Source organism: Stegostoma tigrinum, chromosome 20 (genome assembly GCF_030684315.1).
Source record: "Stegostoma tigrinum isolate sSteTig4 chromosome 20, sSteTig4.hap1, whole genome shotgun sequence".
NCBI classification, from domain to species: Eukaryota; Metazoa; Chordata; class Chondrichthyes; order Orectolobiformes; family Stegostomatidae; genus Stegostoma; species Stegostoma tigrinum.
Genome location: NC_081373.1, coordinates 41,282,765 through 41,303,209, shown reverse-complemented (window position 1 = coordinate 41,303,209; position 20,445 = coordinate 41,282,765). Strand labels below are relative to the sequence as shown.

Below are 20,445 nucleotides of genomic sequence, written 5' to 3'. Positions count from 1 at the left end.
GTGTTCGTAGATGTTAAACAATCTGTTCTTTTATGAAGATTTATGTAAAAGTGACAAAATAACTAAGTTCATTGCATGCCATCTAAACCGGTACAACTAGATTCTTTGTAATAATTAATCCATGTTTGTTTGCTGAAAGCTTGGAATTCCAGAAAATAATCCTGAAAGTGTTCAATACCTTGCACTCAACATATGACTTGCCCCTTAAATAGTTATGTCTAAATAATAAATTAAATCTTGATGTCATTAGAGAATCCAAGCAGTTGGCTTTAGGAAATATAGACCATATTGACATATCTGACTGAAGCCTCAAGTACATCACAAAAATTAGTGGATTATGGAAGGCTTGTAGAGATTGTATACTTCAATTTCCAGAGAACTTTCAAAAAGATGGCCCTCAGATCATTATCAACAGAATTTATATCACATGTTTGGCAGTTAGATCTTTTGTCCTAAAAGATATATAGCAGCCTTGCAGGCAAGGTTTCAAGGTAGTAGATCCACTTAAAACTCGTGAAGCACTATAAAAGAATGGAATTGTGACTTCAGCAGTTCCGTCATCTTCCTAAAATGAGGCATTTACAAGTTTGTAGGTGATATATAACTACATAAGAGTCAGGAATTTATATCAAAGAACAGGCTAAAGATAAGTGTAGACAAATTCAAGAAATAAGCCCATGTGTAGTAGATATCATTCAACAAGAATAAGTACAGGTCATGTAATTGGGTGTGGAAAATTCCAGGTGTATGGATGAGATGCAGCATTACCACACTAAGTTTCACAGAATAGAATAGGGAGACCTAGAGAAAATGCTTCATAAATTGTTGAAGCAGTGAAATAAGAGCAAAAGGAAAACAGAATTTTATATTACACTATTAAGACAGGGAATAGTTTTGGTTTCCTCACCTGGAAGGAGATAGTGTGTCTCTGGAGAAGATTTAATGTAAGATGAGTTAAAAACATACCTATTCAGTCTTAGCCTTGGCTAAATATGTTGGCTTATTTTCCTTTAAAAAGGTCCCCGAATCAAATTTCCAAATCAGGTTCTGGTCGTAAAGGACATTTCAAGTTTTAGAAAAAACATTGTGGACTGGATCAAATGAAATTCAACAGTGTAGCTTATTTGATTGATTTAGGGGACCAGAGAGGAAAATTTCAATTTTTCCCAAAATTAACCTCAGGACTTTGTCAACTCTTTCACGAAATTGAGAGGCAAGGTGGGTGAACAGGTAATGTTCGTAGCTGGGACAGTCTGGATGGTTCTTTACATAGTACAAGAAAAATGTTTTTACATATTTAAACTTTTTTTTGTAATTCATCAATACCATATTTAAACTAAAAGATACCTAAAATACTGCATTAAAAGATCTGTGTAAAAGTCTATCAAAAAAATTGGACTGTCCTGTCACTTGCCTACGTTTAAAGGGAGAATGAAGGCAAAAATAATGCAAGAAATGACAAACAAGTAATAAAAACACCAAAGTGCAATATCAATGTAAGCAGAAGACAACCATGATAGAACTCACACCTGTATGTGTGCTCTTCTGAGAAGACAGAAGTAGTTGTTTCAGCACTGGTCTACTGTGACCCACAGAGTATTTCCAGACTGATGAAGTCTCATTGCATCAGGTCAAACAAGAACAAGAATACCTCATGCTAATTACCACCTGGCACCCTTTCTTGATTGTTGAATCAATACTTAATTTTGAATGCTATTTGGAAGTAGTTTTTTTAAAAAATTATTTATTCACAGGATGGGGTAATCACTGGCTAGGCAGCATTTATTGCCCATCTCTAAATGCCCAGAGGGCAGTTCAGAGTCAACCACATTGCTGAGAGTCTGGAGTCACATGTAGGCCAGACTAGGTAAGGATGGCAGTTTCCTTCTCTAAAAGGACATTAAGTGAACCAGACAGGATGTTCTGACAATCAACGATGGATTCATGGTCATCTTTAGGTTCTTAATTCCAGATATTTTATTGAATTCGAATTCCACCTTCTGCCATGGTGGGATTCGAGTACCAGTCCCCAGAATGTTATCTGGGTCTCGGGATTCATAGTCCAGCGATAATACCACGAGGCTATCACCTCCTGAGTACTGAGGATAGGAAAGGCACAGAACGTACTCTGGATTGAGGCAGGTTACATTGTTGGTGGTTGTGGGTAGCTAGGGTGCTACTATTACAAGCAAAAGCTTGGTAGCACAATTGATTGAGGCTTGAACATAACAGTCACATTGGGACTGCAATCAAATAACCCAACTTAGCAGGGGTGACGTCCGCTTAACCTCTAAATTGACCTCCTCCAGATGCGTCTATCTATAACAGTATTGGTAGTGAGATACACAGTCCATCTGGGGATGAAAGAAAAACTTGCATTGAAAATGCTTTGCATGACCACAGACACTATTGAAGCACTTTCAAACAGCACTCAGTGTTGGAATGCTGTCGTAACTGGCTTTGATAAAGAACATTCGACCAAATGTGGCGCCAAGAAGCCTCAGTAAAATGGAACTCAATGGGAATTCAGGATAACTTCCAATTAACAGAAATGCAAAGAAAGCTGCATCATGAGACACTAAATCATTCAGTCCTAGATATTACTGGAAAAATACTCAAGGAAATGTTGTTGGCCTCCACTAACTTTAGTCGTTTTATCACCGATCTTTCCTCCATAAGATCAGAAATGGTGATGCCAGATGATGACAGTTCTTAAAAAACATGAAAAAAAACTCAACATCATCCAGCTTGCTTTCTTGGCATCCCATTTATGACCTCGCATATTAACACCCTCTAGCAATAGTGCAATATGTCAACAGTAAATACCATGTACAAAATGCACTGCAGAAATTTACCAAGCCATTTTAAATTGCGCTTTCAAACTTACCTTCTACTAGCTAAAGATAAAACATGGGCAGCTGTTATATAGGAAACACACCAGCTCACACACTATCTGGATTTGGATAGGTATCATTTCTTTCACTGTTGCGAGCCAAAAATCCTGCAGATGACTGCCAACATTGTGGTAGTACTTTCACCGCAAGTACTGTAGCATTTCAAAACTGTTCACCAAGATCTTTAGGGGCAATTAGTGATGGCTAATAAGCGAGCATTTCCCAACAATGCACATATCCCATGAACATTTATAAGCTTGAAGCTAGCAAAAAAAGACTTTGCTATTCATTCCAAAAAGGGTAACTTTTACTGCATCATAACTTTACAAAAATACTGTTTCCAAATTATCACTCAATTTCTTTCAAAGGTTAACACAAGCAGTAGTAATACAACTAGCAGTGATGCATTTTACAAGATGTTTCATGAACTCAAGGGTGAATAGCCTATAGGAATATGTCAATGGTGTTAGACGGAATGTGGCTGGAAACTTGAGTGAATCATAACCTCCAGTATGGCCCTATGGACAAACAGCATTTACACCACAGAAACAGACTACGTATTTTAATTTGTATTCAAAGTTGCAAAGGGTATAAGGATAAAAATTTTAATATTCCACATTTTAAAAGTGGTGTTGACAGCATATCATTGAAGCTCAAGTTGAGTTGCTGCAGAACCTCAAAATTGTGGGTCAACTGAATAAGACAAGGGAGACAAATAAACTGTTTAGAAAAGTAGGCCATTAAGCCCATCAAACCTGCCCAACATTCAATTAGATTACGACAGGTCATAAACCTGAACTCCACTTTTCTGCACATCTTGATAACCTTGATGCCTTTAGTCTCCAGAAATTTCTCTCTCAATGAGTGAACTTTGCAGCCCAATTGGGATTGGAATTCCAAAGAGTCACCATCCTTGGAGTGAAAAAGTTTCACATCTGAATCTTTAAGGCCTACCACTTATCCGAGAACATTTCCCTTTGTTTTAGGCTCATCAGCCAGCAGAAGCATCTTATTTACATCCACCTTATTGTGCCTGTACGAACTTTGTAAGTTTCAACAAGGTCACAAATTCTGAACTATATAGAGAATATAGACACAGTCTCCTCAAACTCACCTATTAAGAAAACCACACCATCCCAGGATTAATCTGGCAAACCTCTTACTTACCCACAGAAGCAAGTATGTTTTTCTATAGATAAGGGAAGCAAAACTGTACAAAAAATACTCCAGGTGAGGTGTTAAGGGTCTATACAACTTAAATACAGCTGTAAAAATGTCATGAAGTTCCTTTGCAATGAAGGCTAACATAAAATTTCTCTTGGTTAGTTGCTTGCTGCTAACTTTGACTCCTGAACAAAGACACCCTGGTCCCTTTGGACACCCGATTTCCTAACCTGTCACCATTTTAGTACTACTCTATTTTTTCTGCAAACATAATACAATAGGTGAAGTTACGAACCATGTTCCAGCCCATTCAATTAGCCTGCCCAAGTTTTCAAAGTCTCCTTGCATCCTCCTCATGACTTAGGCTCCCACCAATTTTGGGTCATTAGAAAATTTGGCCAGATTACATGGCTCCCACATCCAAAATCAGTCAAATAGATTACAAAGAATTGTCAATCAGCAACAGATTCTTGTGGCATTCCATTGGTTACAGCCTGACATTGAGAGAATTATCAATTTGATCCCACTGTTTACTGTCTGTTTACTAATTCTCAATTCACCAGTATAATTATCTCCAGTCCCATGCAATCTAGTTTTATTTACTAACCTCCTGAGAGATTGTACCAAAGGCCCCCCCAACAATCCAAATACAACACACCTACTGATTCTTTTATTTAGACAAGTAATAACCTCCAAACAAAAACTGTAAGGTTTCTCAGACATGATTCCTTTCATAAATCCACATCAACTATTGCCAATTTTACTATTCCTCTGGAAATGTCTAGTCAGCAGGCCCTTTATAATAGATTCCAACATCTTACCTAGTGTCAACTTTCTACGGTAATGGGGCGACCTTTGCGACTTTCCAGTCCACAGGAACTTTTCTAGACTGAACTGAAGCTTGAAAGATTAACGCCGAAGTATCCACTGGCTCTCAGGCCACGTCCTTCGGCACTCTGGGGTAAAACATGTCTGGGCTGGGACATTTGTCAACCTTCAACCCAGTTAACTTTTCAGGCAACTACTTAATGTTAATTCTTTTAGTTCTCAGTTTAACAAGCCCTTTGGTCACGTGCTCATGGGCATTTTATCTTCTGCTAATGCAGGTGCAAAGTAATGTTTTGTTTCTTTGCCAGCTCCCTGTTCTCCAAGACAAAATAGTCTGTCTGCACCTGCATTGGGCCCACATTTGTCGAAGCAAATCGTCTCCTTTTCATAGATCTAGAGAAGCTTTTGGGAGTTTACCTTGTGGTTCTTGATCATTTGCATTCATACTTCCTTTTTTATTCACTCTTTTGATCCTATTTTGCTGGATTATAACTTGCTCGTAATCCTCAGGAATCCATATAATGACTTAATTTGACCTATTGCAATCTTGCAACTTGTTTCATTAACTATACTTGACTTTCTTTTCCTTTGAGTGTTTGTGTCTATGTATATTGTTTCCATGTAAAATTTAAATACTAGCCATCTGCATCATATCTTTTAGCACATTTTCCCCAATCTACTTTAGCCAACTTTCCCTTCATACCTTTATAATTTCTTCCTTTCTGATTTAAGACCCTAGTTTCAGAATTCAGCATTATGTTTGAATGCAATATAGCATCATAGTAAGGTCATATTTGCTGCTCTAAAAACACAATGTGTTATAGATATACTTTAGACAAGAACTATTTGAAAGTTAAATATGAGCATCTATTTGGTGATGTGCGCATTGTATAAAAGGAGGTACAATACGTATCATGTATTTGTTTTTCCTCATTGCTATAGTAATTCAAGCTCAACTACAAATATGATTTTGCCAGCATGAAAGACAAAGGATATTCACAGTCAAGAAATTTATGTTCAAGTGGAAAAACAATTTGTGCTTCATGAACTTTTTCTCTTAATATTGGACACTGATTTGTAACAAGACACACTTAACAGTAAGGACACTAAAAATATGACATCTCAGACCAGACTATTGAAAGTATAAGAATGTATGAAGGTGGAGAAATCTCCTGGTCCTGACAAGATATATCCAAGAACTCTGCAAAAGGCGACAGCAGAAATTGCAAGGGGCTCTGGCGGACATTTGCACCATTGTTAACCACAGGTGATGTCCTGGAAGACTAGAGGGAAGCCAATGTTGTACCATCATTCAAGGAGGGCTACAGAGAAAAAACCTGGGAATTTTAGACCAGTAAGCTTAACATCTGTGGCAGGCAAGATCCTTGAGAAGATTCTGAGGGATAAGATATACATGCATTTGGAAAGACAGGGTTTGATTAGGAGTAGTCAGCATAGCTGATCTTGCCTCAAATTTGTTAAGAGTTCTTTGATGAAGTGACCAGGAAGGCTGGCGAGGGCAGGGTGGTAGATGTGGTCTATATGGATTTCAGTAAGGCCAGATGGTAGGCCGGCTCTGGAAGGTTAGATTGCATGGAATCTAATGCAGAGCTGGATATACAAATGGTTTGACGGTAGGAAGCACAGAGTAATAGTAGAAGAATGCTCATTGGACTGGAGGCCTGTAACTAGTGGTGTGCTTCAGGGGTCGGTGCTGGGCCCATTGCTGCTTGTTACCAATATCAATGATTTAGATAAGAACGTACAAGACATGATTAGTAAGTTTGAGGAGAACACCAAAATAGTTGGTATTGTGAATAAAGAGCATGGTTATTAGAAATCGCAGCAGGATATTGATTAGCTGGGGAAGTGGGCCGAGAAATGGCAAATGCATTTTAATAGAGATAAGTGTGAGGGGTTGTATTTCGGAATGTCAAATCAAGAGGTTTCACGGTGAATGGTAGGGCCTTAAGGAGTGCAGCGGAACAGAGGAACCTTGAAGTTCAGGTGCACGGCTCACCAAGTGGAGTCACAGGTAGAAAGGGCATTGACGGCAGCTTTTGGCATGCTGGCCTTCAATCAAGGCATTGAGTATAGAGACTGAGGGGGGAATCTTGTGAAAGTGTATAAGATCATGAGAGGCATGGACAGGGTGAATACACTCAGTCTTTTTCCCAGGGTTGGGGAATCGAAGGGTCTAAAGTTTAAGATCCGAAGGGACAGAATGCATGGGAACCTTTTCATTAAACACAGACGGTGGTACGCATATGGAATGTGATGCCACTGGAAGTGGTTGAGGCGGGTACATTAACATTTAAAAAGGCATTTGGATTAACACATGGATAAGCAAGGTTTAGAAGCATATGGGCCAAATGCAGGGAAATGGGGCTAGCATGGATGGATATTTTGGTTAGAATGGACCAGTTTGAGCCAAAGGGCCTGCCTCTGTGATGTAGGACTCTGTTACCAGACCAGAACCATCACATCAGACCAGATCACAAACATTTACACACCAGAAGCTAAAAAGCAGCTGCCAACAAGTAAAGCATTGAACAGTTACTCTTTTGAAATTTAAAATGTCATAATTTGATGCTTAATGGTTCCTTAATGAAACTTTAATGCAAAAATAAGGGACAAAGATCTAACAGAAATAAGCAGATCATACTTCAGTAAAACATGCAACTAATTCTTTATTGATAAATAAAAACAACTGATCTGTGAAGGTTTCTTTCTGTAGTGACTTCTTTTGTACAAGCGTTAAAAAGTTCCAAAAATGAGATAGTAAGAACTGCAGATGCTGGAGTCAGATAACGCAGTGTGGGGCTGGAGGAACACAGCAGGCCAGGCAACAGAGGAGGAGAAAAGCTGATGTTTTGGGTTGGGATCCTTTTTCAGACCCAAAATGTCAAGCTTTCCTGCTCCTCTGATACTGCCTGGCCTGCTGTGTTACAAAAATATATGGATCAGAGAGAATGAGAATTCCACAGACCAGCCAGCAATCTAAAAGTTAACATACTGTGGTTGGCGGGCGGGCGGGGGGGGGGAGGGAGGGAGAATATATCCTTATCGCAACTGAGCTTTTGCTAAACCAAGGTCATGGAGCAAAGATACCTATGAAATTACGTCACAGATCATTTGAAAGTTCAGAATAGTTGAACAGGCTTCAGAGGGTAAATAACCAGCTTCTAATCTTACGACCCCACTTAGCTTAACAAAGGAAACACAGATGGAAGTAGGAAAGCTGTTACCTGTCATGCCACCTATTATAAGGGGGAGCATCAAAATCTCTAGCTGAAAGAGGCAGAGCTCCATATGATGGTCCACGTCGTGAATCTGGTCTTATTTCACAGTGAAAGAGAAAGAGAGAGAAAAGCAGTATTATTTGGTTTCTTAGTACATCACACAGATACTAGATGACTAACAAGTGAAATGATATCTGTCATGTGTAATTTTCCAAAACTAACTGCCACAAATGCATACTAGAAGTAAAGCCTATATAAACGTTGGGATGAAGTTGCACGTGTAACTTGTTCAGCGTAAAAGGAAGTGATTCAAAGGACCACAGAGGGGAAGTATTTAATTGTAAAACATTGTCATGGCTCAGAGTAGCTTGACTGATTTATATCATAATCTCATTGGTTTGGTCCCTGCCGATAAATCTGATCCATGTTTATACCCCAGAACGAGGCTCCCAGTCAAAATATAGGAAATTGCCAAATGTGCCAAACCTCCAAAAATGGGAGGTTTTAATGGGAACAATTAAGTACGACCTAACTCCTACAAATATCTTTCACAAATAGTTAAGGAGCAGATATTTAATATACACTTTCCACGTGAAGACACTTATGTATTCCAAAAGGTCTTACAAACATAGTTGTTTCCAAGATACAAAAATTTTTACTTTAAAGGTCTGAATTAGGAACAAAAATTTATAACTGTGCTGAAATATTTTATATGTAACAGTTCCACATCATCTACAGAAAAGTAAATTTAGTTCCTTACTCTGGGAAATCATCAAGCAGTGGTCTTGGGCCATGTGGTCCTTTATAAGAGTACGAAGGGAAAGGCTCCAGTATTTCTGGTTCTGGTTCTGGTTCTGGCTCTGCATCAAACACGTCAATTCCTAAATTACTGTAAATAGAGAGATTCAACGATAGCAACCATACATACAGTACCAAATATACATACACATGTCAAGTCTGTTCCAAATAAGAAACACACAATTGAGGAAAAGCGTATTAGCGAGAAATCAGGTTTTCCTAGCTTTGGCTGACCTGAAGTCATGGAACACTTCAGGCTTTTGGGGTCAACATTGAGACATTTCTAGGCCAGGTCATACATCCCATTCATAGGACAGCAAACATCCATTGATTGGGATATTTGGAAGCTGGCATATTTATATGAGGAGTTACAACTATACCAAATTGTTGCTTGACTGCTCAAGGGTCAGCTATCCTAATTTGGACACCAGTTCCCAGACATTTGTGGCAAGTCTGGTCTTCATCTCTTTCTTGGATCATTGCAAGTAATGTCATTCTTATGATCATGTTCTGCAACAATTGATTATAATTAGTGGGCAACTACAGAGGGCAACAAGGAACAAAAACATACTGCAGCACAGAAGCTATATACACCACACCAGTTAAGTACAGGTTCTTCATTGAATCTGAAGGATTCACACCTCAAACATCATGCCATCCTTATTTAAAATCCTCTATCAGACCTGTTGCACAGAGTGTAAAATTGTTTGCACTTTTATTTATTTCAAAGCATCAGTCTTCCCTTAAAGGGGAGGAAATCAAGGTGCAATCCCAAACAGCCCGAAGAAAAATATCTAATATATATGCAAAGGGAAATAATCTCAGAATATGCTATCCCCCTGCAGTTTACTCGTGATTAGTAGGACTTTTTTTACAACAATCCAGCCACCTCGATTGTTATTTATCTGATTCTGGGCAATAAGTGACCAGAGATATTGAATTCATTTTTATAATTTGCCAAATTCAAACATTGTTGCAGCTTTCTTTAGTCAAGAGTTCATAAGTTCTTTGAATTGTGTTATGAGTGTTACCTGAACTTCCTTCATTTAAGTACTGCTACTCATTATTCATAATGTTGTCTTCTATATTATAACATGACCAAACACAAAATATCCACCAGAGATAATGGGAACTGCAGATGCTGGAGATTCCAAGACAACAAAATGTGAGGCTGGATGAACACAGCAGGCCAAGCAGCATCCCAGGAGCACAAAAGCTGACGTTTCGGGCCTAGACCCTTCATCAGAGAGGGGGATGGGGGGAGGGAACTGGAATAAATAGGGAGAGAGGGGGAGGCGGACCGAAGATGGAGAGTAAAGAAGATAGGTGGAGAGAGTGTAGGTGGGGAGGTAGGGAGGGGATAGGTCAGTCCATGGAAGACGGACAGGTCAAGGAGGTGGGATGAGGTTAGTAGGTAGCGGGGGGTGCGGCTTGGGGTGGGAGGAAGGGATGGGTGAGAGGAAGAACCGGTTAGGGAGGCAGAGACAGGTTGGACTGGTTTTGGGATGCAGTGGGTGGGGGGGAAGAGCTGGGCTGGTTGTGTGGTGCAGTGGGGGGAGGGGACGAACTGGGCTAGTTGAGGGATGCAGTAGGGGAAGGGGAGATTTTGAAACTGGTGAAGTCCACATTGATACCATTTGGCTGCAGGGTTCCCAGGCGGAATATGAGTTGCTGTTCCTGCAACCTTCGGGTGGCATCACCTGCCTCTTTGTAGGTTACGTGGAACAGTCCCTCTTCCGCACCTACACAGGCCCCAAACCCCACCTCTTCCTCCGGTACATTGATGACTGTATCGGCGCCGCCTCTTGCTCCCCAGAGGAGCTCGAACAGTTCATCCACTTCACCAACACCTTCCACCCCAACCTTCAGTTCACCTGGGCCATCTCCAGCACATCCCTCACCTTCCTGGACCTCTCAGTCTCCATCTCAGGCAACCAGCTTGTAACTGATGTCCATTTCAAGCCCACCGACTCCCACAGCTACCTAGAATACACCTCCTCCCACCCACCCTCCTGCAAAAATTCCATCCCCTATTCCCAATTCCTCCGCCTCCGCCGCATCTGCTCCCACGACAAGACATTCCACTCCCGCACATCCCAGATGTCCAAGTTCTTTAAGGACCGCAACTTTCCCCCCACGGTGATCGAGAACGCCCTTGACCGCGTCTCCCGCGACACATCCCTCACACCCCGCCCCCGCCACAACCGCCCCAAGAGGATCCCCCTCGTTCTCACACACCACCCTACCAACCTCCGGATACAACGCATTATCCTCCGACACTTCCGCCATTTACAATCCGACCCCACCACCCAAGACATTTTTCCATCCCCTCTCCTGTCTGCTTTCCGGAGAGACCACTCTCTCCGTGACTCCCTTGTTCGCTCCACACTGCCCTCCAACCCCACCACACCCGGCACCTTCCCCTGCAACCGCAGGAAATGCTACACTTGTCCCCACACCTCCTCCCTCACCCCCATCCCAGGCCCCAAGATGACATTCCACATCAAGCAGAGGTTCACCTGCACATCTGCCAATGTGGTATACTGCATCCACTGTACCCAGTGCGGCTTCCTCTACATTGGGGAAACCAAGCGGAGGCTTGGGGACCGCTTTGCAGAACACCTCCGCTCAGTTCGCAAAAAACAACTGCACCTCCCAGTCGCAAACCATTTCCACTCCCCCTCCCATTCTCTTGATGACATGTCCATCATGGGCCTCCTGCACTGCCACAATGATGCCACCCGAAGGTTGCAGGAACAGCAACTCATATTCCGCCTGGGAACCCTGCAGCCATATGGTATCAATGTGGACTTCACCAGTTTCAAAATCTCCCCTTCCCCTACTGCATCCCTCAACCAGCCCAGTTCGTCCCCTCTCCCCACTGCACCACACAACCAGCCCAGCTCTTCCCCCCCACCCACTGCATCCCAAAACCAGTCCAACCTGTCTCTGCCTCCCTAACCAGTTCTTCCTCTCACCCATCCCTTCCTCCCACCCCAAGCCGCACCCCCCGCTACCTACTAACTTCATCCCACCTCCTTGACCTGTCAGTCTTCCCTGGACTGACCTATCCCCTCCCTACCTCCCCACCTACACTCTCTCCACCTATCTTCTTTACTCTCCATCTTCAGTCCGCCTCCCCCTCTCTCCCTATTTATTCCAGTTCCCTCCCCCCATCCCCCTCTCTGATGAAGGGTCTAGGCCCGAAACGTCAGCTTTTGTGCTCCTGGGATGCTGCTTGGCCTGCTGTGTTCATCCAGCCTCACATTTTGTTGTCACAAAATATCCACCAGCTTTACAGACGTTTTAAAAAAGCATGCTGCCCTTACTATTTCAGTTCCTTTTTCCATTTCGAGATTAATCCCCTGCGTTGCTTTAGATATAAATCAGAAATATTTTCATCTTCAGCAATACGTAGCCCTCCAGTTTTAAAAAAGTGGTTTTACCAACATTATTCCTTCTTTCTGTTCTGATTATTCTTTCCATTTCTTTCAATCACATTCTGATTTTCACTCCCATTTCAACAGTTCATTACATCCACCTCCCATCTGCATTAGTCCCTTAAATTTTTGACTCTTCTCTGTTGGTATCTAAAGATACTCTGAACTTTCTTTCATGAAATCCATTGGATTTTTGGTAAATTTTCCATTCCTCCTTTGACTTAGAGTCCAAAGGACATTTTGGTTCAACTTTCAGCAATGCTTTAGCTGATGTTCTACAATTTAGCGGTACTTGATGTTATCTCCTCTGTAGTAACTCTGAACCAGGCAGACAGTCTATAGAGCTTAGAGTCACAAAGCACAGAAACAGACACTTCCGTTCAGTTCATCCATGCTGATCAGGGTTCCTCATTTTGAGCTAGTCCCATATCTCTCTAAAGCTCTCCTATCCATCCTCTGCCGGTTCATTCCCTTAGGGCCCTTACGCCTCTCTGGTCAAGTGCTGTTTTCTGGCTCTCAACAATCTCCAGTCTGGTGTTCTATTCCAGCTTTTAGGCCTCGCCTGTCTTGCACCGTTTTTAAAGTTCTTGGCTTTCTCTGGTCTGGGACTGTTTTCTAGCTTATGGGCCTCTTCCCCCCTCACTTTTTAAACTGCTCTTGGCCCACTCCAGTCAGGCCCTTTTCTCAGTCTCTGAGGCCTCTCTCCTCTCATGCCATCTTCCAGATGTCTGGACTCTCCGCTCTCATAATGGTTTTCTGACTCGCCACTAAGTGGAACGAACCTCTCTCTATCTGCCCAGTTAAGACCTCTAAGAATCCTGTCTGTTTCAAGAGAACTGCCTCTCATTCCTCTATATTCCAATGACTACAGGCCAAAACTACTTGATCACTCATGAGATAGTCCTTCCATACTTGAAGTTATCAGCCTAGTTCATTTTCTGTGGATTGCTTTCAATGCCAGTACATCCTTCCTTAGAAGAGGGGCCAAAACTGTTTGCAGTATTTCAGTAGAGGTCTGGCTAGTGCCTTGTATAGTTTTAGAAAAGTTCCCTCATTCAAACATTCAATTTGCTTTCCCTATTATCCTATTGAACTCTGATACTAGCTTTTTATGATTCAAAGATGACGACACTCAAACTTCTCTATTCCAGAGATCTTTCTCCATTTAAGCTGTTCTATTCTTCTTAGAAAATCACAGCCTCACATTTCCCTACAATATTGTCCATCTGCCTAGTTTTTGCCCACTTGCTAAACCTGTCTACATATATCCCTCTGCAGAATCTGTGGTTGTCCTCACCACTTGTCTTCCCCCTATTTCTAGGACATCTGCAAACTTGGTGATAATATTTATTTTCCTCAATGACATTAAATATACACTAATGTATATAAATGTGACCCCAAGACTGATTTCAGCTTCCTGTCACCTCACCCACACGGTGAATGTCATTCCATGGTTGTCCCACAGCTCTCATCTTTGGGTCTGTTCATATTCTTTGTTTGCTTTCTTCGATGAAAAGACCTCTATCGTCTTAAACGTAAAGATATAATCTTTACTATTCCAGGATATCCTCCATATTCAGTCACACAGGCACCTTGGCTTGAATCCAACTACATCGCTCCCTTTTTAGCCCCTTCTTGGCACGACTAGCTTCTGTTCCCCTTAATAAATCACTCTTCATTTCTTCACTCTTTAGCATCAAGGTCCTCTTGATCCTACATCTACTCTTCACTGCCACTCCACAATCCTTACTGCTACCAATACAAGTTTGAATCTCACTAAGTGGTCTTCTGTGCCTCCAATGATATTCACTAGCATGGAAGGCATCACTGCCTATTTAACTCCTGTGACTCATTGTGCACTTCAGTAAAAAGTAGACGAAGGCCTCTACTTCTGACTCTGCAACACCATGCTCCTGTCATCAGGTCACCTTTTGTGGCCGTAGCTGGTACACTGTTACCTCCAGACTTGACTAATTCAGGTTCTATTTGTTGGCCTCTCATTGCCCTCCCTCTGAACTGTGATTGAGCAAAATCTACTGTATTATTCCAACACTGTGCCTGCTAATCCGGGCTCTGCTAATATATATTGTTTGCTATTTCCAAATGTACCCAAAATTATTTACCTTAATTTCCCTACTCTATTACTCCCTCAAAATGCACAATCTTCAGCTGTCCTGTAAAATGATCATGAATACGCTTTTTTGCTGATTGTGTATAAAATCTTGGTTGCATCATTGGCAGCCTTCAATCACCTGGGCATTACCCTCCAGAACTCCATTATAAACCCACACCCACTTGTCCACTTCATGTTTAAAAATCACTTCAACTTCAAATCTTTCAATTGTTTGACTTAAAGCTTTCCTTCTTGGTTCTGCATCTGTTTCCTTTAACCTAATCTGCAAAGTACCTCAACACTTCCTAAACAAAAATTTAAAAGATGTTGTATGAATTCAAGATCAACTGCCCACAATAATGTGTTAAAAAAATCCATTTTTAAAAAATGTCACCATTTCCCAATTGAAAGTCTTCTTACTGGGATAAGTTCCATGGCTAGCAAGTACCTTTGGTAATTTACCAAGTGATCAATATTAACACAAGAAATTTCACAGAAGGAATATCCGACAAAGCTATTTTACTGGAGGAACGCAGTAAAGAGCCAGACTCCAATCTCCAAATTGAATTTCTCGACTTCCAGTAGAAGTTACTGCACAGTGATTTGGAATGAGAAACCAGACTGACTTATCTCTCCTTACAAGAAGGCGCTGCATCCAAATGTGACTCTTCAGAATGCTAATTGAGAAGCTAACTACAAATTGAACCTGAAATGCTCTTGGAATGGATAGCTCAGCTACTTAAAAGGATAGATTGACGAAGCATCCTAAGGTTGAAGCACAACAAAATTGCATGTTAAATAATTATAAAGTTCTAGAATAAGACCAAATAATTTTTTCAGAAGCCATATAATCACCTTCTCATTGGTCCACTTCGAAGGTCAGTCAAATATATGCTTCCATCCATTTTGTGGCCACGAGCAGTATTGAAAACTTAAATTTAAAAACGACAAGCAAATGTCACTCAAGATCCATTTTGTATGATTGAATGAAAGGATTTCACTTAATTAAGATACATACGTTCAATTGATGTCTCAGGGTCCACTTCTTCTACATCAATAAGGTACCTTTAATCAGTTTAAAAACAAAACATAAAAACAAAAACATAGTACTTTAACATAAGCCATGTCACAAATATTTTCATGTTTTTAGGGTAACATCATGAGTAAATGCTATAATAGATTCAGTCAACTATTTTACACATCACTGTCTGAATCAGTTATAAGCAATATTAGGAAATAATATGGACCTAAGCAGAGGTGGTTACTGGCAAGGCCAGTGTTTATATCTTATCTCTAGTTGCCTTGGAGCATGCAGCGATGGGTCATTTTCCTGAGAATAATTGAGTGACTTGCTCAGCCATTTGAGAAGGCAGTTAAGATTGAAACACATTCTGAAAATATATACAAACCAGACTGAGCAAGAATGGCAGTTTTCATTCCTAAAGGACGTGAATGAACCAGATAAGTCTTTAAACGGTCGCAGAAGAGCAATACGGAGACTAATAGTTATTTTTGGATTTATTTAGCTGTTAAATAATGCATGTGAGATCCTTGGTTTTCTAACCAGAATGGTGACCAAGTAGAGGCCATTTTGCCAAACCGTTAAAAGGGATCAGATCGTACAAGCATATGATACAACAGCATAATTAGGCCATTCAGCCCATTGAGTCTACTTCAACATTTGATTATGGCTGTGTTTTTCAAACCCACTCTCCTGTCTTTTCCTGGTAACCCCTGAAACCCTGATTATGTTTTTGATTAAATAAATCTCTCAGTTTAAAGACATCGAATGACTTGGCATCCAGACTCAGCATCCTCTAGCTTAAGAAATTCCTCATCTCCATTCAAAAGGATCAACCCTTCACTCTAAGGCTGTACCTTGGGGTCCCAGCCTCTCCTACTAGTGGAGACATCTTCTCACATCAACTGAATCCATGAAACTTGGAGTACTGAGAGGCAATCACATCTCCCATTATCCTACTAAGCTCCAAAAAGTACAGTTCCAGAGTCGTCAAACCTCTCCTCATACGAAAAGCCCTTCGTCCCAGTGATCATTTTCGTAAACTTCCCCCGGATCCCCTCCAATGCCAACAAATCTTTCTTTAGATACAGGGCCTGAAACTACTACAATATTCCAAATGCAGCCTGACTAGAGACTCATACAGCTTCAGTAGTACATATCTGCTTTTCTATTCCTAGTTGATAGAGTATTGTATTGAAATTTTGGGCACCCATCTTTAGAAAGGATTTCAAGGTCTCAGGCTGGGTACAAAAGCAATTTACGATAATGGTACCGGGGTTATGGGACTTTAGTTTATTGGGGAAGCGTAGTGAATCTATAACTTTCCCTCCCCTCAAGGGAACAATTCATAGATTCGTCAGAGGCATTCTCAAAAAGAGAAAATCTTCTCAATGGCAGGAGGGTAGGTAAACAAAAAGATAGAGATTTAAAAGTATTTCGCAAAAGACTGAGGGATGAACTGGGGACATATTAACTCCCACCGCATGTTAACATCACCTCTTTGGATGCTCCCATGTCTTCAATTATGAGGCTGCATGTCCAACATCCAATATTGGATGAATAGAAACTCCCTTGAATAAACTTTGGGAATTCTGAAATCACCATCTTCGGTCTCCATGACAAACTTCATCCTTCTTCCTGGCAATGATCCATGGCTGAACTTGAATGCTTGTAATTATGATGTCATGTGTGACATCACCAAAGTGCATATTTTTATTTTGGTAACCTCTCTCACATCTATCCCACACCGTTCACCTGCTACTGAAACTCTCATGCTCTGGTTACCTCTAATAATGACTATTCCAATGCACCTCTGCCAACTTAAGTTCATCCAAAACCTATTTTCCCGGTCCTTACACATACCAAGTCCCACTGAAACACCACCACTGTGCTCATTGTCATATACTGTCAACCATGGTTAACCAAAACCTTAATTTTTAGCTTATCATCACAGTTTTCAAATCCCTCTATGACATTGGCTCTCCCTATCTCCATTTCCTCCAGTCCATAATACTCCAAGCAATCTGCCCCCCTCTGATGTTAGTCTCAAGAATCTCCAGTTTTAATTGCTCTGCCATCGGGCATCAAGGCTCTAATCTCACCATCTCTATCTTTAAGCCTACTTTTGGCCAATTTTTTGCTATCTGTTCTGTTATCTTTGTATGGTTGTGTCAAATTTGCTTCCAAATGCTCCAATGGAAGTACCTTCGAGATGTTTTATTCTGTTAACTTTAAGTTGCTGTTGCAGTTATTTAAGCACACAAATCACGACCTAAAATACATCACCAAAACAGTGCAGTGCAATGTTGGAAGCAAATTCAAAATAAGTTTCAAAAGGGAATTAAATAACTAGCAAGGGAATTGCAGGGATAGTGCATGAACATGGCTTCAACTGAATCGCTCTTTCAAAGGCTTGGCTCAGGCAAATGCACCAATGCCTCTGTTTCCATGCCATATGACTAGACTATCTGTACATAGAATAATCAGGCAACTGAAGAATCAATTTGGGAAACAAGAGAGAGAATTTGGACTGGAGTCCGAGGATGCTCAGTATTGCTCTTTTAGAAAGTCAAAGAAGATGACAAGATGACTTGAGCACTGAAACCTGGAACTATTAGTGCAGCAGATAAGTGATTGTTTAACCTAGAGTAGTCTAAATTAGGAACAAAAAGAGGTCATGTAGCAGAGTTATTGTGAGCCTCTGAGCCAGAAGACCTCGGTTCAAAACCCATCAGTTCCAGAGATGTATAACAACATTTGATTAAAAATATCTAAACTAGGACCACAAATTTGTAAATAACTAATTAAACTACTTAACAGGACTACAAATAGACGTTGACGAAAGGCTTTAATGAATGAATTAAATAAAGCTAGCCTAAGACATGGCAGATCAGATACTGTGCCTGGACTGCAGAATATGGAAGCTTGTAGATTACGGGACATGCCCTGTAGATGTCTGCTTGGGACAACCTCATTCCTGACTTTCCATGGTTTAAAATTACTAAACTGCAACTTGGAGAGACTGATACTTGGGAGAGCAATATGTAGGAGTTTTATCCAGACATCATCCAAGTAGGAGGAAAACAGGTTCAGGAAAGGCGGGGGGGGGGGGGGGGGGGGTGGGGGGGGGGGGGGGGGGCGGGATTTGACTGAGCTAGGGTAGTGGGGATTTAGGAGTGTTTAAGGAGGTCCTGTATTTAATAGGTACAATGCACTTGCTACCTGAGAGGATCAGGAGAAAGGCTGCAGGGAGGATGGCCATGATGTAGAAAATGGCACTGTGGCACAGGCACCCATCTGGGGTCTTGGGGAATAAAGAGCAGAATAGAAATATAGTAGTAACAGGGCCCTCTAAATAGAGAGAAAGATAGGATTCTCATTTTTGGCTACAGCAAAATCATCACTTCTATCCACTGCCACTTTAAGGGATATTTCTCTGCAGCTGCAGGATAGGTCCTGTGTCATGATGCAAAATGAAACAAATAAATAGGAAAAATGAGGAGGTCTTGCTGGAAGAGTATCAAGAGTGAGCATCTTAGTTAAAAAAAAAACCAGGAATCTGAAGGATAATCATCTCTAAATTACTGCCAAACTAGAGGCAAATTGGTGTCGGAGTCTACAGTTCAAGAGAATGAACAAGGGGAGGAAATAGCTGTTGTGGGAGAAGGGGGGTTTATCTTCACATATAACAAGAAGCAATTCTAAATTAGGGAGCTGAACCAATAAGATGGGCTCCACTTTAACTATACTGGGACTTACATCCCTAGTAGGAAAGTAAACAAGAGATGCAGCAAAAGGTTTTCATCTAGTAAGATTGGGGAAGGATCAACAAGAAATAAAACAACCTAAATACAAACAACAGGGAAGGAGAGCACAGAATGAACAACACAAGGTAAGAGAAGGATATTAAAAAAAGACTAAAACCTTGGTTAGAACATTACGTACAGTTTGGGCCATTTGTAGCAAGGCACTTGGAAAAATTCACGTAATCACACAATCTATATCATTGACAGATGGAAATCCTGTTTAAACCAATTTGACCTCTGAATTAGTAGCACGTGCTGTGGACAGAGGGAAGTAAGTTACTTATACTCTACTTGGATTTCCAGAAGTATTTGATAAGGAGCCATACCAAACACTCATGGCATAAAGACAATATATTGGCATGGACAGAAGGTTGATGAGCTGACAGAACATTAGTCCAAAGTGGCCACTTTCTACTGACATCTTGGGCCAAAGAGCCTGTACTGTGCTGTACTGTTCGATGCTCTTAGGATATAAACAGAGGATGCTACAAGGCAGTGCTGGACCCAACATGTTTATTGAAACAATTAGTAAGAAACATGACCAATACAGTGAGAAATTAGAACCAGGAGCTATTGCTTAAGAATAATGGATCACTCTTCAAGACAGAGATTAGGAGAAATTTTTCCTAGGAGCAGCACGAGTCTTTGGAACTCTCTTCCTCAAAAAGATAGTGGAAGCAGAACATTTGAATATTTTTAAAAGAGAGATATAGAAAGATTCTTAGTAAGGGAGTGAAAGGTTATTGAGGATAGGCAGAATTGTAGAATAATTAAATCAATCAGACAAGAACTTAAGTAGCAGAGCAGGCTCAATGGGCTAAGTGGCCTAATCTTGTTTTAACTTACAAAGGTCATATGGTCGCCATTTAAAAAAAAGGCACTGAAGAGAGAGTGCACTGAAAAATTTATAAGGATAATACTAGAAATACATGGCTTATATCAGAAAGAACTGACAGAATTGATTTCTTTACAACAAAAGAGGAAGACTCAGTGATCCAAAAGGGATATCAAAATTATGAAAGGTTTCGGTAGAGTTATGTAAAGTGAATGTCCCCTCTTGTGGGGAACAGCATAACCAGAGGCTATCAACAAAATATAACCATCAAGGAATTCAAGAGCAATGTTTAAAAACACTCTTC

The 20,445-nt window shown here is 40.9% G+C and overlaps 1 protein-coding gene across 1 annotated transcript in view; it reads right to left on the bottom strand.

Annotated features, from left to right (window-relative positions):
* LOC125461694 (RNA/RNP complex-1-interacting phosphatase-like) overlaps positions 1-20,445 on the bottom strand; it is a 59,373-nt gene that overhangs the window by 1,394 nt on the left and 37,534 nt on the right. Inside the window, exons 7-10 of the mRNA XM_048550725.1 lie at positions 15,498-15,544; positions 15,335-15,410; positions 8,889-9,017; positions 8,135-8,224 (exon numbers count right to left, since the gene is read on the bottom strand). Coding sequence (XP_048406682.1) covers positions 8,135-8,224; positions 8,889-9,017; positions 15,335-15,410; positions 15,498-15,544 — 342 coding nt within the window. The remainder of the gene's footprint in view (positions 1-8,134; positions 8,225-8,888; positions 9,018-15,334; positions 15,411-15,497; positions 15,545-20,445) is intronic.